The sequence below is a fragment of the Saccostrea cucullata genome, unplaced genomic scaffold (genome assembly GCF_032062105.1).
Source record: "Saccostrea cucullata isolate Sc308-1 unplaced genomic scaffold, CSIRO_AGI_Scuc_v1 ctg4407, whole genome shotgun sequence".
Classification (NCBI taxonomy): domain Eukaryota; kingdom Metazoa; phylum Mollusca; class Bivalvia; order Ostreida; family Ostreidae; genus Saccostrea; species Saccostrea cuccullata.
In genome coordinates, this window is record NW_026923504.1 from 173,932 (window position 1) to 199,600 (window position 25,669).

Consider the following 25,669-nt stretch of genomic DNA (forward strand, 5'->3'; position numbering starts at 1 on the left):
GCATCTGATGTACATGTATCTTTGCATGTGTCTGATTAGAAACTTTCTGTATATTATTAAAAGTGTGTAGGCTCCGTAAACTACTTGGATGTTATGTAATGAATTGTCTCAGGGTTAAGTGATCTTGTGGTGTTTAGCTGTTGGTTACAGAGCGATCACGTGATCACTATCATAGCTGCAAGTGTCTGTGCACGCTGTTATTTGTAAAGGAAAACATACAGGATTTGGAACCACCAAAACTGAAACGTACAGAATTGCTGGAATTGGTGTATCGGTTACAATTATTAAATAAATGCAAGTTTATAATAAACATGATTGAAAATAAAAATGATCCTACATTAAAACAATTGATCATACAAATTATGAACAGCATGAACGATTTTTTCTCCAATGTATATGACAAGAATTTTTCAATAAAAATTCAAAAATAGGTAATATGATATATAAATAGAGGTCTTAAATAGTTCCCAGTGCAAAAATGAGAAAAACTTCAAAAATTACAAAGAAAATTCAGACTGAAATAAAATAGCAATACTGCATGGTTTAAATAGTGATTACAAAAACGTCATTGAATTTCGTGTTATTTCTAGATCGTGATGCTGGATTTGACAGTAGATATAACAATGGGGTCTCTGAGTTTTTTCTTCTGTCGCCTCGGAATATCCTCCAGAATGAAACCTATTATATCATCCAGGTTGTGCCTGTGAAAAACAAAAGAAGTAGAGCAAGGACTCACTTCTCTGAAAAATGTGAGTGCTTAAGAGATTAAAACAACATGAGATTGATTTCTTTTGAAAGTGTGAGCGCGTGTAAGATTAGTTAAAATTATAGGTGTATGGCTCAGATTGTTGCTTTACTTTTATAAAAATCAAATTCAAAAAGCCTTACATGTGGAAAAAAAAGTTCTGCGGACTTTTTTTTCTATTTTTTAAATTTTTTTTGTAGTTTTAAACATTTTTGTTATCACGAGACCTCGTTATTTTGTATCTTGTTAATCTTACTTCAAGTATCTGTTCCTGATATTCTTTATCACAGAATTCATAAACCAGCCGTCCGTCCCCTTGGCTGTTCCGGTCAATGATTCGCTGTACACAATGCAGAAGTTACTGTCCCTGGGTTCTAGGCTTGTTCTGTTTCTATCTGATTACGTTAACAATATTAAAGATTGAACAAGAGATTAATTTTCTAAAAAGCATTTATGAGAAATATAATTGTAAAGTAAAACGTGTTTTGTGTTTTGGTGTCAATAGACTTGACAAAATTTATTAAAGAAAAAGGCCTGGTTATAAATGGCGTTTTAAGAAAATAACTGATCACTTATGCCTAAAATGTTCCACAGCTTACAGAGAATTGTCCTTAAATATTTATGATTATATTTCTTTTTAAATCAACCTAACATTATATTTGATATACCTGTATTTGTAATATACATTTTTACCTTTTTTTGTTTTAACATCCATAACGATCGGTGGATCCCAAACGTGTTCGTCTGAGACTGTGAGAATTGTTAGCTTGTACTGTGTCCCGGTCCACAGATCTGAGAACTTACAGCTATACTTGTGAACCGGGTCATTCTTTTTGGACTGAATTACAGATCCATTAGTTATGAGAAGGCCCTCATATCGTAACGAAAGTCTGTATGTTATTGTAGATTTTGAATTTGGAAGCACGGCATCGTTCCATAATATTGATATCGATGTAGTGTCCGATTTTATTTCTAAATCCACTGGACCTAAATTTGATAAGTATCAAAAATTGTACACAAATTCATTTCAAGACAATTTTGCCTTGTAAATGAAGCAGAAATATCTAGATTCTTTATTCTTTTATTAGAGATAGTTAAACAAGAAAAAAATTGGAATATCCACGTAACAGAAGTCTTTATGAAATTGAAAACACCTCAATGAGCTTTAGTGCCGTTTTAAAATTCTGAGATATCTAAGAGTGGTATTTGATCCTAATTGAGAAAAAGAGTAAAGCTAATCTCTATTCCTTAATTTGATTCACTTACCAACTTTTGGAGTTCGGCACTGAATAAAATCCGTCGGGTCGCCTTTTTCTTTGTTTTTTTCAGCAAAAACTCGTACTTTGTACAACACATCTGGTTCCATTTCCGTTAGCTTACATTCATACTTAAGTGATATTTGTTTGACAGGAACTTCCACGAAGTCAATGATAAATTTCGATCTATATTCCACTAAGTAATGGGATATTCCATGATATTCTTGGAGCGGTGGCTCCCAGGAAACAACAATTTCAAATGATTGCACCTTTTCAAACCTCAGGTTTTGTGGCTGCACTGAAATTGAATAAAATAAGATGCATGTCTTACGTAACAAAGTAAATTATATTGAAATAAAAGAAGATGTAAATGGAAAACTTCATCGTTTAGATGCACTCTACTGCATTTTCTAACATATGAAAAAAGATTATTGTGTAAGTAGAAAATTCACTGGTTGTAGTTACAGATGTTGAAAATTTTAAATCAGAATCATATTATAATTTTTTCCCAACCAAAATAATAAGTGCACATGTAAGAAAGTGATAAAACACTGGTAACAATACTTACATTTGGCCCTTGTTCTAATTTCGACTTCTGGGAGATAAACCACCGATCCGATATATATTCCTATGAGGTAGGCAGTATTGCTACTGAGGTAGTCAATCATATGTGTCTGTTGGTTCCCGGGCACGGTATCTAGCTCTTCGGAAATTTCGTCTCCTCCAGTTTTCTTCCTGCATTTAGCTGTAAATCTTTGATCCTGTACTTCGTCATCCAACCACCAGGATATGGTCACAGAATGAGGAGATGATGCCACCGTCTGAATTTCCCTTCTTTCTTCTGTAAGTTTTATCAAAAAACATTATTTTAGTCTTTTTGAAATTTTTTTCAATATATGAAGGTATCTGATCCTAAGGTAGTACTTTCTTGTTACTGAGAACAAGCTCTATAGTTAAGAAAAATCAGTAATCTTTTTTTTAATCAAATATTCTGAAAAAAATTAATTTGAAATAAAAGAAGGACTGCAAAGTCCCAGATTTTTGTCTTTTTTTTGAAGAGCAAAGCATAATCAACTTGCATTGAAAGCTACCTGTTTTAGAAGGTGATATTGCTCTTTAAAGGATTCGATTTTAAATCAAATGACTTGTAAACCGTAATATCCATACAATCTGCATTGATTTTAACATATCTACGAGGGTTGATCCAAAAGTAATATCACAGTGTATATATATATATTTTTATATTTGGTGCCATATTACCAAATGTATTTAAATAAGGTATAATTTTTTGAGTTTTATTGGGATGTAAAACAGGTTGGTCACGTAATCAAATCCTATAAAGCCCGAAAAAATGATACCTTATTACTTATATTTACATTTGTGATTGATTTATTACAAATAATAAGATACTAAAGTTTTAAATCGATCCATAAAGGATTGTTTCGAATTTCAACGGTACCGGTATAAATTGAATGTGTTGAACAAGTGGATCACTTATGACGTCACTATGAAATTACGTAGATCGCTTATGACTAAACAATCAATTTATGGTCACATGACGAACGTGTTTTACAGAGAAATAAAAACATCTTGTTCCAATAGTGTTATATAAAGGCAAACATTTGCTAATGTAAATATGTTTGAACGCACATTGTATATAAACTGATATTTTGGAAAGATAAAATCATGTAAATTTGAATTTTTTTTATATCTGATTAGAAATAAATATGCGGTATAGCTTTTATCATATAAAATTTTGTTTTTTTTTATGTCGACTTTTATCAATTTTATTTAAGTTGTGACATTACTTTTGGATCAACCCTCGTAGATAAAGAACTTGTTATATTTAGTTGTGTAGAGTATTTTCATTTTAATATAATGTTTGTTTGTTCATGAATCATGGATCATTTCAATGCTTTTCTTGTAAAGATTTAATCTTAGGTTATATAACTAATATGAAAAACATTTGGATAATTAAGATCATATATTAACTAATGGGAAAGACCATAGCATATATTATAAGTAAGAACAGTGGGTTAATGTTTGTCACATGAAAAATCTGCATAACCTTTACTAACAAACAAAAGATATATAGTTTTAATGAAAAACCACACGAACAAAAAGCTAATTTCATCAGAACGTAATTATTTTTCTATATAGTTTTGAATAAGTGAATAAACGGTTGAAAAGCTTAAGAAGTCTGTCTCATTTTTCTAATAATGTATTTGTAGGTTTTGAACATTTCTACTGTCATTGTGGCACTAGACAACCGTTCTAAAAAAGAATAATATTCTCTCACCTTTCACTCATATTGTTTCAAATGTTTTAAATCAAATACATGTACGATTTAAAGAGGAACAGGACCTTTCGCTGAAAAAATTCCTGTCAGTAAATTTTTTGCGTATTTTTTATATTACTAATTTAATACGTACTTAACATTTTAAAACGGTCTTGTCATGGGATTTCTTGACTTATTTAGAGGTTATCGCCCCACAAAATACCACCCTGTTTAGAGTTTGTAAGAAGTTTGGAAACTTCATGTTTACGGGCCTATAACGGAGTCCATAATGCGAATTTTCACGCACAAACGATAAATATGATAGATAACACTATATAATCAAATATTTCAGAATATTCATAGTGTTTAAATTATCTGAAAGCAATTGTTTTAATTTTATATAGTATTTGGGTGGGAAAATTTCTGCATTTTTCAAGGCAGCTTCAACGACAAAAACTTCATTTGGAAAAAATTCTGTCAATAAATATTTCTAAATTTACGATGGAATGTCAGTCCTTCATCGTAATTATTTATTTTAAATATTGAAGCTTACCTCAATATCGCACAGGACATCGTTGAATTAGACGTAAGCATAAAAACAACGTATTTTCCGAGTGCGGTAAATCAATTGTGACGTCACACGAAAACATAAACATTCAAAATTATCTAAAAAGAGAGAATCTCTGCTACTAAACTCAAAAAAATATTAAATAAAAAAATCTGCTTCAGAAATTTATCCCGATACATTGACTGTGACCTGTTTATGATGAAATAAAACTGATCATGACGGGTGTGTGTACTTGATCTCGCTGCACTGAGAATTCAAAAACTACGTCTATGAAGTCACTAACGTCAGACTGCAGGGTAAAGAGAAACAAATGTTTGGATTGGGCAACTTCACAATATCTAAAAGATGGCAAGATCTTTAAAAATTTTATTAATTATAATTTCTAAAATTAAATGTTTAAAAACAATTTTAGTATTTAGAATAAAATTACACAAGAACTGTTGATTTTAACAACGTTTAATTTGTATATCATCACCGATTATGACGTAATATGTCTTTTTAGTCATGTGACATGTGTCCTGTCTCCCCTTAAAATCAAAGGTTACCATACACCTTAATCACGTCTGGCGGCAAACGGTCAAACTGTTGTAAAAATTATTTATTTTCTTTTGATCAAGTTTTTGTGGTTTGAGAAAAACATACAGGTTCGGGGGAATTGGACTTTGTTGTTGAGGAATAGACATACAATGTACCTGTTAAAATAGAATTTTAACTCTTCGTGGGGGACATGAATTCCTAGGTCTATTCATGCAATGAAAATAACAAAATATTAATCCCCCAACGGAAATTATTGATATCACATTATATAACCTACACAATCAAATTATAGAGGAAGATGGACAAGAAATGTTTACATACAGGAAATATGTTTACGATTTACCAAACAGTTGAACGATCAAACAATCAAAACAATGATCATACACGCAGACCATGTGAGTAATAACCCAGAAGTGCATTGTCTTAAGCTGCAAAATCAGTTTTGTATAATAAAAGTTGTTGTATATACGTGTAGTTGCTGCTGGCTCCTATGGATAAGCACTTCAAGGTTGTTGAGTTTTTTTTTTTATTTGTTTAGTGATTATTAATAAAATTTGGACTTATATATTGAGGGTATAATATAAGTGTATTGAAAAATGTGTTTTTAAAGGAAAACATTGACGCACGTAGAGTAAATGACCTTCCATAGACTTTTCAAACAAGTAAGCTTCATTTGTAGATAAATAAGAGGACAAGCGTACAGTCGTTGGTGATAAAAAGGTAAAAAGTCTAGACTTACATATATCGTAAGTCCACCGCAATATTGCTGATAAAACTCAATGTAAATATTTTAATTGCAACATGCAGTAAATTCTTTGAAGCAGGAGTTCCCATTACGATCCAACATATCAAATATAGCATCTTACATCTAATTACATTTAATTAAAACGTCCGGACAGTGTTGGAAAGAAGAACTCACAACAAAAAAGTTTTGTGCAAAATAAAAAATGAAAACCAATATTGTTTGAGTAGAGTCTGAGGCATACATGTAAGCGCATTCACCTTGCATTTGCTCTTAGTTGAAAACGTAAACATATTTACTGAATTAAATGCATGCATTTTCCTTGAAAGAAATGATTGCATAAGGCAAAACAAAAGATACCATATATTTGATTTGATTTGCACAAACAATTTATTCTACTTGCCTTGACAATGATTTGTAATGAAATAAGGCAACCACAACTGTTTGAAAGTTTACCCTTGAAAATGCCGTATTGAAGGAGAAAATACAATAATCAAATTATATCTGAACATGTTTACTACACAGCAAAGCGATTCTTTGTGATCACTTTAACCAGCGTCTGCCAATTTGTCTGTATATCTGTTTGTTTGTATGTATGTATGTTTGCATGTATGCCTAACTTTCACACCTTACATGTATATCTCGAAAACTGTAAGAGGCATGGCTTGTATATTTTTGTACATATATTGCTTGGCAGTGTGTCTTTTGTAAATCACCATGGTTACCGGCTTAGTGATCGTTGACTTTGAACAACTTTTGAAGATAGCTCCTATGGTCGAAATACAGCATAAGTTTGAGTCATTGTGACGAAGGCAACTCAGGTTAAACGATATGAACTAAATTTTTTATCCAATCAAATGACGCATTGCAAAATTAAATTATTTGTGTTTACTAGATAATAGAATTTCCAGATTTTCGCTGGCTTAATGATATCCTTTGGAAAAATGTTAACCAAGTTTGATAGTCAATGGATAACGAAATGGTTAATAATGTGAATAATAGACTGAATATATCAGTGGGTGGTAAAGATGTAGAAAACTAGTTTTAATTGTAACGGGGACCGTTACAGATGTTCCCCAAACGCTCCCCAAATCCCTTTTTTGTGCCATTTTCCTGCAAGACATTTTTAAAATATGCTCAGTATCAAAGGATTTCATATAAGAATTAATAAAGCTACAATGATACCGACTATATGTCATTTAACTCACTGAACGCGCACGCACGTGCATGCACGTGCAAGATTATCATGGCATGTTGTCTAAACCATTAACATTTCTTTATATCGTGAGAATCAATAAGAAAAATCATAAAAATATAAATGTTACCGTTTTTCAAATATATTGGTCATTTTGCGTATTGTGTGCTTGCACGTGCATGCACGTGTGTCCTTGCATTCAATTCTGATAGTAGCATAATGTAGTAATCCATTATACCTATCCATATTCTAAATTTCATCCAGTTCTGTTGAGAACCAAGAAAGTTATAGGCATTTAAAGTTTCAGCCAATCAAATTGCAGCACATGTGCATGCGCATGCTTTTATGATAATTCTTATATATCAGGCTGTATATCTTCATAATGTATGACTTTGTTTAAAATTTCAAATGATTTTGTCAAAAAACAAGAAAGATATTGATACTTTAGTATCAGCCAATCAGAGCGAAGCGCACGTGCATGCGCGTGAGATCTTGCTATTTTGACCATGTCATCATGTCTATACTACTAATATATCCTCACATTATGAGTTTCAAAGTATTTCATCAAAAAATAGAAAAGTTGCGGCTATATCTATTATATAGGTCATTTCACGTGTTGCACGTGCACGCTCTTGCAAGCACGTGCGCGCAAAATGACCTTGATTCCGCAAATCTACATAACATGTCTACTGACCCTAAAAAGGTTTTACCTACCTCGGATGAACAGTTTACAAGATCACTCCCGGACAAAAAAGTACCCAGGAAGAAGAAGAAGAAGAAGAAGAAGAAAAATAATAATAACTAGATGAGATCTCGTTGCGAGCAACGAGTAGGTCTTCCGTTCGATTTTTGATAAGGTTATAAAACAACTTTAAATGAAAAAAAAGTGTTCAGATCAATTATTCAAAATACGTGAGAACACATTTAAGAGTGAAATCTATCAATTTCAAACAACTTCCGGTCTTTATAATTCACTTCCGGTGTGACCGGAAGTACTTAAAATGACCTATAACTCCTTTCTGAGTGTGAAAGAATCATCCCTGATAATTTGAAAAATGCTCATTTTTTGGACTACTTCCGGTTTGGAAAAAATTTTGGACATAATATTACATGAGACACTCTATTTGTCTTCATAAGAAACATTTAAAAAAGAAAAAAATAAAATTTTGCATATTTTTAAACTACTTCCGGTGGACGACGGACGCAACGGAAACAAAATCCATATATCCTTCTCAAATCTAGGAGTCATAATCTATCATCCCTGAAAGTTTCAGGACCCAATCTCCAACCGTTTTCGAGAACACTCTCGGACAAAATGACACTTTAAAAACAGAAAAATGGCCATATCTCGCGACCGGAAGTGACGACGGCAAAATAAAAAAAAACGCATGAAGTTCAAATAGTTTTCTATCATTGCTGAAAGTTTCATGAAAAACTGTCGAGGCGTTCTCGAGAAATCGAGAATCGAAATGCACAAAATCAGTAAGAAAAAAAAGAATAATTATAACTAGATACGATCTCGTTGCGAGCAACGAGAGGTCTTCCGTCCGATTCCGTTAAAAAAAAACGTAAAGTCGAGATGAAAATGTAAAAAAAAAATATTGCACTCAAGGGGGATTGAATCCAAATCGCCAGCATGAAAATCGAACGCGCTAAATATTACGCTATTGGGACCTCTGCTCTAAATCTTTTTGTATATACCTCTGTATAACAGTGCTTTTGTTATAAAAGGCTAATCACTATTCATAATTTCTCGCAAACGCCACGAGTTAATCTTGGCGCCTTTTCTTTGAAATGTTCTATTTAATACGTGTGATAGCTTCAATGAAATAAAAAACCGTTTATGTAGCCTAAAATTCGACGATTAGAAAGTATATTTAACACATTTTACAAATTCCATATAGTATGTAAGCAAGTAACACTTTTTTTTATTTTGAGAACCAGCCAAAACCAATTATAGAAGACGTTTAAGAAGAACGTAGTTTGACACAAATTGCAACGTAACTTTGAAAATCCAAGTATTCCTTTACATTTTATTTGTCCCTATGTAACTTTCCTTCAAGCAAATGTGCCTCCATAAACCCCTATTGCGAAATTGCCAGAGACGGCCGCCAATTTTGGCAGATTTTTAATTGTTAATATCAAGAGTTTGGATTTATCAATATTCAAACAAATCATACAGTAAGCATTATAAGAAGGGTCTCTATTATCATTCCAAAAATAAATGAAAAATATTGAAAAACAAAAAAGTTAGAAAATGCGGACTTTTTAATTTCGCTTTAACGACACACGAATGGGTGATTCGTCATATCTAAAAGTCATCATCTTTGTCTCTTATAAGTCTCCAGTTAATATCTTAAACCATTTTCGAAAAAAACAAAATTGCATTTTAAAATCAGAAAAGTGTCAATAACTTGGAACCAAAGGTGAGTATTCAAAATTTTTCTATCCATGCCACAACTTCATATAATATAATGAAAGTTTCATTAAAAACCACTGAATAGTTTTCGAGAAATCGCGTGCACAAAATTTTGGGGAAAAAAATAAGAATAATAATAATAAGAAGAAGAAGAAACAGTGAATCACTAGAAATAAATCAGTAGAAGGTCTTCCTTAAGACGGAAGATCATATATAAAAACAATATGTTCCCCAACTTATGATGGATAACTCACCCACGTCCCGAATGATATATTTTGTATGGTTTGGCCAGCCTTTCTTTTTCTGTGTCTTTGCCAACACTGGCCAAACACTTATTTTATAAGTAGTCATGGCATTGAGATCATTTAAGTAGCAACTAGGTTCCTGGGAAACTATCTCTCGCTTTTTAATCCACATTTTGTTGCCATCTATTTCGTAAAGGTTCACCAAATAGTTTAATTCAAAATGCTCAAAAAATTCTGGAGGAAGCCATTTTACAGATAATTCATGTGTAGATAGTTCCTCGATCTGCAGTGATTTTGGATAAAGTCCTACAAAAAAGAAAAGATTCACCGAATAGAACTAGAATAAATAAAAATGATCTGTTTGATAACTTATTTTGTAGGGTAAAATATTAAATCTATTTCATGGTTGAAAAATGCAGTCATGATTTTATAAATTTCGTTTTAGGTTTAAGGAAACGTAATACCTCTTTTGTCCATACGTGTTCGACAAGTATCTATAAAGAAAATCTTCGGTTTGTCCGAGAAATCTTTCCAGTGTTTTTGAGAAACTAGTCCGAAAACGTCTTGGTAAGAAACCATGTACTCATCACTCGTGTTAAACCCATCCAAATTACCATGGGTTGCGATAAAACACATAAACATACTGTAGCTAATGAAATCCTTCCTTGACGTGATTTTCTGTAGTTCTTGAATAATATCCTCTTTTCCGCCATTGTGAATTTTAACTATAAGGTCGTCCTTAACTATCATATCTCTCTCAAACAATTTTAACAGGTTAGCTGTAAATTTTTAAAGAATAATATTTGATTCCCTATAGTAGGTACCAAATTAAATGAACAAAAATATTTACACATTTATTGAGATTCATAAATAATGTTCTATGTCATTTTATTGAAAACGTAAAAAGATTTTTTTAAAAAAAGAATTACTTGGTGATATAATTTTTAAATATCAATATAAGTCATTCACTTAATGTTTTCTTCGAAACCGGATGTAGAGATTATTGTTTTATCGTCAAATAACCTTAAATAATGCCAGTTACCTAAAGTTTTCTTCAGGACAGGAAGCGGTTTACTCTTTTTGAACAAATCATTAAGGATGATGAACACAACTTCTAAAATACACGACCAATCAAATATATAATTAAAAAACAAATTTATCACAATTATCAAAAACAATATTACAAAAATATGTGTACACTAAATTTGGTATCTTTTCCGGATACCGAAAGACCACATGTGTTATGAAATACCAATATCACCTTGTTTAGGAAAAAGGTAAATAAAAAAACCCATAGATTAGTATGCATTAATATTGAAAGATTGATAATTCAAAATGTTAATTATATTGATGAAATTAAATAATTTTACCTTTAAAATTTTCATTAAGAGGGCTGGGGGTCTCGGACATTTATAGACTATATTGATCTCCTTTAGAAGAACAGCTCCATATTAAGATACAAAAAATGGTCAAATTGTAAAACTAAAATGTGTGAATTTTTCTTTGCCAAATGATAGTTGACAGCTTAAGATATCATATATAAAAATTAAGTTAAATGTGATGGATAATTTGTTGACCCCCAGCCTCCTTAACGGGGATCAATTGGAACATTAAATAGAATGGGTTGTTTCTTACTTTTAGGTTCCTTTCTCTTATGTACAAGTATTGGCGGTTTATCTGTAAGGAAATAGTTCTGTGAGGAAATCAAATGCAGTAATCAAGGGGAAAAATCTGTAGAATTTACAATCACAATTGGAAAACATCCGACAAGATCAAACCAGTTAAGGATTCTTTATATACTCACCGTCAATAGAAACGCAACACCCTAATTTTAGGATGAAAATTATATACAGATTATAACTACAAAAAAGTTAGGACATCTTTTACTTTGCCAAATCAGTTATTTAACGGTTGAATGAATTTCTTTCCATTACCGGAAGTTGCTTTTTAGCCTTCTTAAAAGAATTCAAAATTTTCCATTTTTAATAAAATTTAAACAATATTTTGGGTTTCCAAGGTTTTGAAACTGTTAGTCATAATTACTGTACTAAAAGGCCGGGAAAAAAATCCTTCTTTCTTTACCGGATGTGATGCCTATATTTCCTCAAAATGACTGATAGCAAGGAGGGGGATGTTTTAAGAGTTATGTGTTACCTTCTAAAGTTTAATGATAACATTAAAAATGAATATATTTAGGTAAAAAGTAAATTTACCTAAAATTAATGCTCCATTTAAACATTAAATGTTATTTCTAGACCTTAGAAAGAAACAAATACCCGTTAAATCTTAAAAAATCGACCATTTAATGAAAACGTACTAGTCCGCCATATACAACAAATGCAGCCCGATTTCTACCATGCATTAAGTTTATTTATGTCTTAATCTGAGCGAAATTAATATTCTTGGGCATTTCTAAATACATGTTTTTCAGATATTGCGGTCGAACTTTCTCTAACCTGGCATAGTGTAGAACTTTTTGACTTCCGGTCAAGAAACTGCCATTTATGCTATTGAAACACATGAGCCTGATGAGTCGTTATATACTGTACATTTGCATCTGCAGCTCTTTTTTTCTTTATTTGAGAATTTCCAGCGTTAGCAATGAAAATCAGTCATTTTGAGGAAATATAGGCATCACATCCGGTAAAGAAAAAAGGATTTTTTTTCCCGGCCTTTCAGAACAATACTTATGATTAACAGTTTCAAACCCTTGGAAACTCAAAATATTGTTAAAATTTTATTAAAAATGGAAAATTTTGAATTCTGTTGAGAGAACTAGAAAACAACTTCCGGTAATGGAAAGAAATTCATTCAACCGTTAAATAACTGATTTGGCAAAGTAAAAGATGTCCTAACTTTTTTGGTACATAGTTATAACCTGTATATAATTTTCAACCTAAAATTAGGGTGTTGCATTTCTATTGACGGTGAGTATATTAAGCTGTAACAAAAAAATCGCAACATTCTACATTGTAACTATAACTACTTATTGTGTCTTACTTTAAAAACTTAAAGTAACTATACACTTGGTTAAAATCATAATGAAAAAAGAAAACAAGGTATGATCAAATGTACTTTATTTCCCCATCAATGTATTGGCGCGGTTCCAAAACCAGAAGTCTCTGTCGAGACTGAAGCTCTACTGGTTTGTACTTATAGCAAAGGAAGAGAAAAGTACTTAAGCAGTTGGAAATTGAAACTTTTCAACAGCAATAAATAGAATAATGATCCTTGATTAAGTCTCTTTATGTTCTTAGTGCAGTCTACTTGCATGCCACATTTATATTATAATCAAACTAAAATTGTATTTGGAGTAGCATTTTGAAAGAATTTCACAGAAATTTCTATTTTTAGTAACCACGGCAACACCGTTCAACAAAATCAAAAACCGATACACAGAATTGTGTATCTTAGTGTAGTCTACTTGTGTGCCAAGTTATAATGAAATCAGACTAAAACTGTAGGAGGAGTAGCATTTTGAAAGAATTTCACAGAAATTTCTATTTTTAGTAGCCACGGTAACACCGTTCATCGAAATCAAAAACCGATACACAGAATTGTGTATCTTAGTGTAGTCTACTTGTGTGCAAAGTTATATTGAAATCAGACTAAAACTGTTGGAGGAGTAGCATTTTGAAAGAATTTCACAGAAATTTCTATTTTTAGTAACCACGGCAACACCGTTCATCGAAATCAAAAACCGATACACAGAATTGTGTATCTTAGTGTAGTCTACTTTTGTGCCAAGTTATATTGAAATCAGACTAAAACTGTAGGAGGAGTAGCATTTTGAAAGAATTTCACAGAAATTTCTATTTTTAGTAACCACGGCAACACCGTTCAACAAAATCAAAAACCGATATACAGAATTGTGTATCTTAGTGTAGTCTACTTGTGTGCCAAGTTATATTGAAATCAGACTAAAACTGTAGGAGGAGGAGCATTTTGAAAGAATTTCACAGACATTTCTATTTTTAGTAACCACGGCAACACCGTTCATCGAAATCAAAAACCGACACACAGAATTATGTATCTTAGTGTAGTCTGCTTTTGTGCCAAGTTAAATTGAAATCAGACTAAAACTGTAGGAGGAGTAGCATTTTGAAAGAATTTCACAGAAATTTCTATTTTTAGTAACCACGGCAACACCGTTCATCGAAATCAAAAACCGATACACAGAATTATGTATCTTAGTGTAGTCTACTTGTGTGCCAAGTTATATTGAAATCAGACTAAAACTGTAGGAGGAGTAGCATTTTGAAAGAATTTCACAGAAATTTCTATTTTTAGTAACCACGGCAACACCATTCATCGAAATCAAAAACCGACACACAGAATTATGTATCTTAGTGTAGTCTGCTTTTGTGCCAAGTTATATTGAAATCAGACTAAAACTGTAGGAGGAGTAGCATTTTGAAAAATTGTTTACAGACATTGACAACAGACAGACAGACAGACAGACAGACGGACGACGGACGCATTACTATCGCATAAGCTCTTCTGGTCTCTGACCAGTAGAGCTAAAAACCACGTGCAGAGCGGAACAAACAGCTAGACAGAAGCAGGGCTTGGAGCACGTGGATTGGCGGAATCAAAGAATGTAAATATAAGGAATAACTGTCAGATTTTTCAATTTCATGACGATGATCAATCGATTGGCTTGCGTGATAATTTTATGCATAAACGCCTTCGGCGTTTATGCAAATTATCACGCAACCCAATCGATTGATCACATCATGAAATCGAAAAATAAGACAGTTATTCCTTAAGAAAGCATTTTGATTTTTTTTAAAATGAAGATACTTATGTAAGAAATCAATGCTTTTATTGTCAAGAAAGCATTTTGATTTGTTAAAAATGAAAAGATATTTATGTAAGAAATCAATGCATTTATTGCCAAGAAAGCATTTTGATTTGTTAAAAATGAAAAGATAATTATGTAAGAAATCAATGCATTTATTGCCAAGAAAGCATTTTGATTTGTTAAAAATGAAAAGATACTTATGTAAGAAATCAATGCATTTATTGCCAAGAAAGCATTTTGATTTGTTAATTGTTTATGTTTTATTTTCATATCTATATATTTATATATTTCGATATTTGACTCCTCGTTTTTTTTATTTTGACTGCTAGTCTGTTTGCCTTTTAATTTATTTTCCTTTCTAATCTCTCTTTTTCTTTAAATTTCTTTGTTTGTGGCTTTTATTTGTTAGTGTGTTGTATTTACATAAATAGTGATGGGAAAAAATTATAAAAGGTGAAACACACAACCAAACAAAAAAAGAATAAAATGATAAAAATGATCTAGAGAATGATAAACATGAACAAAATTTTATTTTCGACTGTACACATGATTGGTATACATCTAAATTACACAGCTTGAGTTTCATCTTACCCCGCTTGCCAGCAACTGTGCTCTCATTATCAGAATCTACAATAATATTTTTTAGAAGGTGAAAAATTATTATATATTGAGATTATTTAAAAACTATGTGTTTAATAATTGTTGTTTTAGAATTGAATTATTAAAGATTATGATTCTGAATTTATGTACGCTGCACATCATAATAGTATACGCAGTAAGGATAAAAAAGTATTGATATTGAAATCATTTCTATGAATTAAAAGGGTTTCTCCCTCTTTTCGCTTCAATTTAGATCTTTCTCTCTGTTTAATTTCATAGTTTACAGAAAAAAGTATACCTTCTTCGATTTGTTCCGGCTGTTTAGGCATCGTTTTGATTATCTGATCCACGTCTTCAATCCTAGCTAAAATCAGAAAAAAACGTAAACAATAAATGATCAGTTAAAAAGAAGCAAGAAAGTCAAATACAACCACGGCGCTTACTATTTAGTTTTTATTTATTAAATACGTATGCTTGTTTCTTTATTTTATAAAATAGACAAAGGCAGATATAGAACTCATATTACCCTTCATAATAGCCAGGTCTGTTCCTGCTTGAGCAATTTTTGATCCTACAAAATATTTGATGGAGAGAATTACAAAAACATCTACCGCTAGATAGAATTTTCTGTATGATTACTAGGGTCTATGCATTTATGGTGAATGACTCTGAATTTTGCCAGACGATTGATTTCTTAATCGAGTTCATAAAGAAGTCTTGAAATACTAAATTTCAAATGTTAACAGTAAAATTGTTTGATTTTTGTCTAAATATAACTTTTAATACGAGTTTGCTAACCCTCTCCCCCAAGTGACCAATTTGTGAATTACTTTTATCGAACATAATATTTAATGAATTAACAAATTATAATAGGGATGGCAATTTGTAACCGGTTAATCGATTAATCGGTCGGAACGATGCTAATCGGTTAGAAAATCCGTAATCGGTTAGTCGGAAAAAATTGAATATGTGTAAATTTGAGCGCAGTTTCCTTAAAATCCCTTCTGTTTTTATTTTTAGGAAGGAAAGCGCTGCATAGAATTTTTATTTAGTGTTTTTACACATCTTATAATTAAGAATATTTGGAGGTAATCATAGGTCTCCAGATTGAGATTGCAGGGTAATTGGTCAATTCGTAAAGTGTTAATTACTGTTTTTGTAACATCATGCCGTACCCAGATAGTCCTGTGGGTTCTTTTTAATGATATTAAAAACATCACCGTTGAGCACTTTTAATTATAGTATGTCTGTATTTTGCCGTTATCTATTAAATGGGCATGGACACAGTTTCAGTCAAAAATTTTCATTTCATGTTTTTTTGTTTACAAACACTTAAGTAAGGTATTTCTAATGATCATCAAAATTTTGAATTTCAGTTGTCGAGATACAAAACAGATTTAGAGCTCCCAAACTTTGTTATGTAAACAAAGCCTGTGCCATGTTTTTGTTTACATAGGTTAAACATACCAATATATGTTCATTCAAAGCAGATTTTTTCATAAATAACTCATGATTTGCTGAATCTCCTTCTGTTATAAACATGATATTTTCTATATGTAAACAAAAACAAGACACGAGCCTTGTTTACGTTAATTCTAAGTTCTGTTTCTCCTTTGTAAATCAACAAATGGTGTTCAAATTTTCGCTGATCATTGAAGTTGCCTTAGTTATAGATTTATATCATTAAAATTGGTTAAAAAAATCAGTTGAAACTGTGTCCATGCCCCTTTAAATTATATTATTATAAAGAACGCTGTAAATTGTAAATAAAGTGAGAGTTCAGACATAAACTAGTTCTGATTATGGTGACAACACAGAATTATATTCTTTAACAGGTCCAGCATTAATAGCTATATAGCTTTATCAAGGTATAATGAAAATACAAAAAAAACTCTAAAAAAGTAAATACTCGAGTTCTGAGTTGCTGTCAGTACATTCACTCATGCAAGTAAAGTACTCAAACACAAAGAAATCAGTATAAAAGCATGCCCTGTGAGGAGACGGTTCTTTTATGCTGTCCTTTTGATACCCGAGTACTTTTCATGCACGAGTGAACACACTGGCGACAACTCATAATTCAACTTTTAAATTTAATTTTTTCAGATTTTTTTTTTGTATTTTCTTTACAAAAAATACCTTGATCAAGGTATTTGTAATACCTTGATAAAGCTTTATCAAGCTATATACCTTCATCAGGGTATTGTGCTGGACCTGTTTAACATCTGCGTTGGAAAATTATCCCTGTCTGATTTCTTTATTTTTTCTTGTATATTAAAATTGACATAAATTACACTCTTATGTACATAAAATTCCCCGATCAAAATAATAAACAGAATGTAACTTCTAACGTCTTTTTAGCCTTTTTGTGTATATGAAAAGAAAATGTCAAAATGTATATCTTGATACGACTAACCGGTTAATCGGTCGGAACGTTTTGCGGTTAACCGATTGGCAATTCTGCAATCGATTGCCATCCCTATAATTAACATTAAGTAAAATAAACAAGTCTTTATATTTCATATTACTTTGTAGTGTGAAATAGATAGATCAAAGATCTATGGAGACCATATTTCTAGATTCACTAAAGGGTACTAAAATATGGAAAGCACAAACAGTAATTAAACATGTTAAACCCAAAAGTCCACTGGAATGCCATAGGAAGAGTTAGTTTTCCCCGGGCGACTGCTCAAATGATGGCCTAACAATTATTATTCTTGGTTTTTGTTCTTTAAAAATATTTTCTTTTTCATCAAGCTGTCCTTTTCCTGACCAAAAAATCCTTTAGGAATATATTTTTTTAAAAATGCATATCTTTGAAATCATTTAAGAAAAAAGAGTAATTTTGCCATTCCTTTTCTAAAGAACTTAGGTCTTATGATTAAGTACCAAACTTAAATATAGCGGGGTATTTACTGAACTCTAATTACTTTTTTCTGCAGCCTTATTCCTCAAGGATATAATAAAACAAACAGCTGAATTATAATGAGAAAAGTAATTACATGTATTAAACGAGAAGATAATTACCTGCAGGAATCTTTTGACCTGGTTCTTGAGCCAAATCTTTGGCAACTAAAATGGATTCAAAATAAAACTCTACATCTGAGGATATTTGTAGATTATTGATTATTGATTTTAAATTTTTAAAATTATACTGTATGTATATGCACATGATATTTGAAGATAATGAACGGTGAATAATTACCTAAAAAAATTAGTACTACAGTATAAATTCGGAGAAGAACAAACGCAATCACGGACTCCTTAAACATCTAAGGTCGGATCTTGTGCCATAGAGGAGTAAGCATTCCCTGTCGATTGGTCCAACCAGCTTATGACCAGTCGCTTTGATCAATATTGACTTTATTCGAAATTGTTGATATTCTTATATCATCAAACTACTCGTTCATATATTGCCTTGTTTAAGAAGTTGTTCGAGCAAAAAAATACATATATAAAAATACTTTTACCTTCCGTTTTCTTTTTTTCCTCGGTTGGTAACGACCCAGGCACATAAGCTAGTAACCTGACGTCATACTCTGTATTTGGCATAAGCTTTTTGATTACATAAGAATGTCCTTTCGTATCTGCCTTATTTGTTTCAGCTGCTGGTTTGGCTTTTTCCCGCCATTCTATTCGATACATCATGGTACCTCTTTTGGTATGCAGGGGAGGTTGCCATGTTATTTTAATGTCGTTTGCTCCTAGGAATGCTTTTATTTTTGTTGGTTGTACAAAACCCTCTACCAGACCATCTGAAAAAAGAATATTTCATAGACTGATACAGTGCAGTAGAGAAAACAAGGAAATTTAATATGAGACACAAAAAATACTATTTCATTTTCTCTATGTACAATAAATTTTTGCTTCCTTTAATTTCATTAGAAATGGATGAAGGACTTAATGCAATACAGAAAAGACAGTCACCCACTGTCAAGGTAAAAACTTTAAAAATAGGGTCCAAGTTATTTTCATTTTTATGCTGCTTTAATCGTATTTATCATTAAAAGATACTAGAAGTTTGCTTACTGATTATTTTATTTCATTCAAACCCTCTGAACTTGCTATTCAGAATCTAAATTTGAATGGATATAGATTGTTAAGAGGTGGAGGTTTATGAGTCAGTATATCATTTCGTTATTATTTGAGTGAAAATTCTCGAAAGGGATGTAAAACAACATACAATCAATCAATTAAATTTATACAGATCTGATGGTTCTGATTTGTCGAGAACAAATGCGATCATGTACTTGTAGTTTCCGTTTACCAGTACATGTAATTAGATTTTTTTTTCTTATACAGCAAGGCATTTGATGGCACACATAAACTTTCACCTTTTCACGTAAAAGAAAATGATTATGGTAAAATCACTCCCTGAATTCAGATAACCATCATGATATAGTGAATTAGGATTTAAAGTATCATAAAAACGTTTCTCCATTCTCTAGAATTTTAGAAAGGTTTCCAAACTTTTCAAATTATATGTTAAAATATGTTTTTTAATGCTCTCATTTTCCCAATATTTTCAGAATATAATTCTTTTGTGAAGAAAAGGTAAATGTCCTTTGATTTAAAAAAAATAGAATTTTGTTTTCTCTGAGCAGTACTTTTTTTCACTAACCTGAAACCAAGAGGTTCAGACATCTGCATCCTAATTATCACATATTACGTAAGTAGACAAACAAGAAGAAGTGTGTCGAAAACAAATTAGAATTTTTTAAAATAAAGATCGTTCATTAACATACTTAAAAACTAATATAAAATAAGGATAATAACCGCCAGATATTAAAAGCGTAATTTAAAATAAATTAAAAATGATAACATTTATTGTGAAAGATTATTAAAACATTTATTACCACGTGCACATTAGCATCTAGATTCTATGATTAACACGATGTGATTTTCATGCATTTACTTCTTTTTTTCTTATTTGTACTTTTACTTCTTTTATTATGGAACACTCTTAATGTGATGATATTTCATCATTATATGTCGATACTTTGACATTATATTCTGATACTGTAAATACTGTATTCCATCTCTATATGCTGATAAATGTAGTACAACATTATATGTTGATAATTCAACAGTATATGATGAAACTTGAATTGATATTCTATGTCGATACTTAAAAATTATACAAGTTTGTCAATATTTAATCTTTTTTAGTGGATACTTTGACATTATATATTGTTATACCTTTTTAAAATGTGTTCCTTTACAAATCTATGCAAAAACCAGAAGTCTCTGTCGAGACTGAAGCTCTACTGGTTTGAACTTATAGCAAAGGAAGAGAAGAGTACTTAAGCAGCTGGGATTTGAAACTTTACAACAGCAATATATAGAATAATGATCGTTGATAAAGTCTCTTTATGTTCTTAGTGTAGTCTACTTGTGTGCCAAGTTATACTGAAATCAGACCAAAACTGTAGGAGGAGTAGCATTTTAAAACAATTTTACAGACATTTCAATTTTTAGTAACCACGGCAACACAGTTCATCAAAATTAAAATTTGATACACAGAATTATGTATCTTAGTGTATTCTACTTGTGTGCCAAGTTATATTGAAATCAGACCAAAACTGTAGGAGGAGTAGCATTTTGAAACAATTTTACAGATATTTCTATTTTTAGTAACCACGGCAACACCGTTCATGTAAATCAAAAACAGATACACAGATTTATGTATCTTAGTGTATTCTACTTGTGTGCCAAATTATACTGAAATCAGATCAAAACTGTAGGAGGAGTAGCATTTTGAAAGAATTTCACACAGAAATTTCTATTTTTAGTAACCACGGCAACACCGTTCATCGAACTCAAAAACCGATACACAGAATTATGTATCTTAGTGTAGTCTACTTGTGTGCCAAGTTATACTGAAATCAGACCAAAACTGTAGGAGGAGTAGCATTTTGAAAGAATTTCACAGAAATTTCTATTTTTAGTAACCACGGCAACACCGTTCATCGAAATCAAAAACCGATATACAGAATTATGTATCTTAGTGTAGTCTACTTGTGTGCCAAGTTATACTGAAATCAGACCAAAACTGTAGGAGGAGTAGCATTTTGAAAGAATTTCACACAGAAATTTCTATTTTTAGTAACCACGGCAACACCGTTCATCGAACTCAAAAACCGATACACAGAATTATGTATCTTAGTGTAGTCTACTTGTGTGCCAAGTTATATTGAAATTAGACCAAAACTGTAGGAGAGGTAGCATTTTGAAAAATTGTTTACAGACAGACGGACAGACGGACAGACAGACAGACGGACAGACGGACGGACGCCGGACGCATTACTATCGCATAAGCTCTTCTGGTCTCTGACCAGTAGAGCTAAAAATCAAACATGTCTAATGTTTACTGTGCGGGCCTAAAAAAAATTGATGTTAAACCGCTGAGTGAGATGCTGGACCTTTCAATGAGACTTAGGTCGCTTACGTCACACAATGGGAGGAGCTTAATCACATTTGCATGCGTTAGTGTTTAACAATGACGAGCCAGAAGTGACATTACGAGATACATGTATGTTAAAAAAAATCAAAATAAAATTGTAAGAAATAAATGGTATAACGAAACATTTATTGACTGTTTTCTCGGGCAAAATACCTTTGTCGACCCTCGAACAAGACTGTCTGCCTTCGGCCTAACAGCCTCAGGCAAACAGGTTGGTTATTGGGTCCGGCAAAACGCATGTTGCCCTGAATAACTGTATACAGTTACTTTAACATTATATAGAGAATAAATACATACCCTTTTCCATATCACATCCTGTATCAGCCCGAGACACCAATATTAGCTAGAGCTCCGAGGGCTGATATTGGTCGAGGGCTGATACAGGATGTGATGAGAAATGCTATGTTTTATTATGTTTATTACATAATTAGTAATAAAATACAACACACATCAACCTGAAATAAAAATAAATAATCATGTACGGAATTCTGACATGTATATACATAACTTATTGCCTCACTTGGTTTGGGTATGTTTCTACTTCCATTTCAAATATGTCCGATTCGTAGTTTGAAACAATCTTTTGTCAATTAGATGATCCTTACAATCAAAAAGTCAAAATTAAGAGAAAGTGTACCCCTAAAATATGTGTATTATTACAAATACTGTTTTTGAGGTTTAGTTTTCTACGGGTGTGATATTGATTCGTATCAGCCCCGCAGATACATATCAGCCCTGCAGGGCTGATACAGCTATTGTGACGTCAGGCATATTGCATATGCAAAAATCCTGTATTTCTTACTAAGTATGTAATAAATGATGATATATTAACATGAAATGATATGTTAATGTATTATCAAATGCTGATACTTTGACATTATATGCTTATACTTTAAAATTATAAGTCGATAATTAAACATTAACGCAGATCCTTTAAATTTACATGACATGCTGTAGCTTTAATGTTATACATTTATTATGACTCACTTTTTGACACCACAAGCTGTCATGTATAAAACTTTATTATATACTTAGTAATAAATACAGGATTTTGCATATGCGATATGCCTGAAGTCACAATAGCCGTATCAGCCCTGCAGCTGATGTGGTTTTGCGGGGCTGATACGGATCAATATCATGCCCCTAGAAAATTAAAATCTAAAAAAAAGTGATCATTGTGATCATACAGTCACATATTTTTGGGGTACATATTCTCTTCATTTGAACACTAATTTAACTTTTTGAATGTAAGAATAATCTAAATGACAAATAAAAACACATTTTCTTCTCAACTTAATGTGTACTGTATTTTATTATTATGTACATATACGTAATAAACATAATAAGACATACCCTTTTCCACATCACATCCTGTAGTAGTCCTCGACCAATATCAGCCCTGGGGCCTTCGGCCGTCTTGCTGATATTGGTATCTGGGGATGATACAGGATGTGATATGGAAACTCGACTATTGCGCATTACGCGAGATAAATTGCTTTCAAAAATTTCATTCTCGCGTACAATAGTATTTCATTGGACTGTATAATGTAGTAACCACGATTAGCTAAAAATTAGTTTCGCTGTAAACGGGACAATGACTATCTCGCGAAAACAAGGTGTCGCAAAAATTAAGTGATTTACAGTATGTTGATTCTTGCAGAAAGTTCTGTGAGATAAACATCTGTGTTTAATAGGACTTCAGGAGAGGGAAACGACGAGAATCAAACAGAAATTTCAAGTTTTTTTTAAATTGCTTGTCCAAAAAAACCCACTAGTGTTTGTTTTTATTGATAAGCATTCATATATGTACTTATTGGCAAATTATTTGGGCACAAGGGTGGGGGCGTAAGAATGAGGAGTCTTGACGACAAAAGTGGAAAAGGGGAAGGGTGTAAGTATAAATGCATAGTGCAAAAGTGAATAAAGTTATTTTTAAAAAGATATCTCAATTACGGAAGTGAGTACTGCGATAGAAAAAAATTGAAATGTCTAGAGAGAAAAATATTTACAGTAAAAAGTCTGAACTTTGTTTACTAGTAAATAGACTGAAAATGAAGAAAAACATTATAGTGGTCGTCATGTTTACCTGCTTTCCGTCTGTGTCTTTTAGATCTTTCCTGGGTTCTCTAGAGAACATACACAGAAATAATTACTAGAACGAAAATTAAAATCATAGATTCAAGATACTAAGTAAAATGTCTGATGAAATAAACAAATACATACCCTCATCATTTTTAAACCTGAGTCAGTTGACACAATTTTCTTCCAGAATTGTGTTATTTATCCATTCTTAATACACTATATAAATCAACAGATGTACTACTGTATTTCTATTACATTTTCAAACATAATTTTCGATGCAAATTTTTCTATTCGATAGGTGTGTGTCTTTTGTTTACACTAGATACAAATCAAAAACCTGTCCGTTGTAATTTAAATATCCATTAACCAACTGTAAAGTTTGTAATTAATAGAAGAGACAGATTAAACAAAGTTATCATTTGGTCATAATCTATTACACTACTGTCTTAATAAAACAGTGTTAAATACCCAACTTAAGTTTGATCAGAGCACATAAAATGTCCTAAAATTCAGTGAGGCGGATCTATTTATACCTCAATCCTGGTAGGCCAAAAGAACTGAGGGTTTTACACACATACACATATGTTGCAATATTTAAAAAAACAATTTGAAGTTAAAAATATGCAGCCAACATTAAAAAATGCTGATAATTCTGGCATTACTCTACATTCAAACAATTTTAAATGAGATATGAAAAAAAAGAAAAAAAAGAACTGTGAAAATTTTTAATAATTCTTTAAGCAATGCAAGCTATAGACAGGGAGAAAACTCTAAACTCCTTGCAACACCAGACGTACTATAATGTGCCAAAAAGACACAGGTTCCCTTTTAGACTACTTAAAATCATTGTGAGTTCTTTATATCAATAATGTGAACGAAGTAATCCGTTGTCAAAATTATAATTTAAAAATAATGCCTAGTAATGGCTTGAAACACCTCTTAAAAACGAGTTCCAAAAATAAGTTGTGTCTGCTAAAAAGGTCATTATAAAAACAACAGAATACACGTAATATTTACTTTAATGACGTTATTGAAAGATCTTTATCATCAATTTATCCATCGATATCACAGCTTACTTGTTTAGCGAGTCAGCCATGACACATAAACACTTTCAAGTATATATGACTTTATTTTAATAAAACAAATTTAAGAACTTATAAGGCCCAATATTAAAGGAACTATTTCTTGAATATTTACATGTAGGTGTGAGATAATTCCAAAAATATTTTCTACTAACAATTTTAAAGAGATATTTTTTTTTCTTTATTACAAATATGAATTAAATGAATTTTCTACTGGATGCTAATAACATATATTATTGGTAGATTTGATTTACATCGTAAATATTTTTTGTCAATTTAGAAAATCTTCAGTCTTTTATCGTTTGAGTCAAATTTTTTTCAACCTTCCTGAACTACTTGTCTAAATTTTATGAAATATATATAATCAAAATTAAGCTATTCAACATATGGAGGTAACGAATAGTATTCAAGATCAAAAGACCATAAAACAATACAAAATAGGAGCAGAGCAAACACGGAACTCCAAAACATCAGAGGTGTGATTAGGTGCCATGGAGGAGTGAGCACCCCCCTGCCGACCGGACACATCCGCGATGTACTCCTTGTCATAATCGGGAATAAGGAAAAAATCAATCGTCATTTCAGTGGATAAATAATGGACTAACAATAAATATGAAAAACGTCAGTCGCATTTGACTCAATGATAAATTGTATTT

At 31.6% G+C, this 25,669-nt stretch overlaps 1 protein-coding gene across 1 annotated transcript; it reads right to left on the reverse strand.

Annotated features, from left to right (window-relative positions):
• Nucleotides 1-468: 468 nt before the first annotated feature.
• Nucleotides 469-24,138, reverse strand: LOC134264177 (fibronectin-like). Its single transcript, XM_062746474.1, has 16 exons — nucleotides 24,073-24,138; nucleotides 23,936-23,975; nucleotides 18,857-19,141; nucleotides 18,414-18,458; nucleotides 15,916-15,960; nucleotides 15,688-15,753; nucleotides 15,381-15,416; nucleotides 11,621-11,662; nucleotides 11,028-11,099; nucleotides 10,450-10,764; nucleotides 9,995-10,291; nucleotides 2,570-2,842; nucleotides 2,012-2,299; nucleotides 1,439-1,732; nucleotides 1,002-1,140; nucleotides 469-701 (listed from the first exon to the last, which is right to left on the reverse strand). Exons 1-16 carry the CDS (start codon nucleotides 24,079-24,081, stop codon nucleotides 587-589), a joined length of 2,361 nt encoding a protein of 786 aa, XP_062602458.1. The 5' UTR covers nucleotides 24,082-24,138; the 3' UTR covers nucleotides 469-586.
• Nucleotides 24,139-25,669: the final 1,531 nt, after the last annotated feature.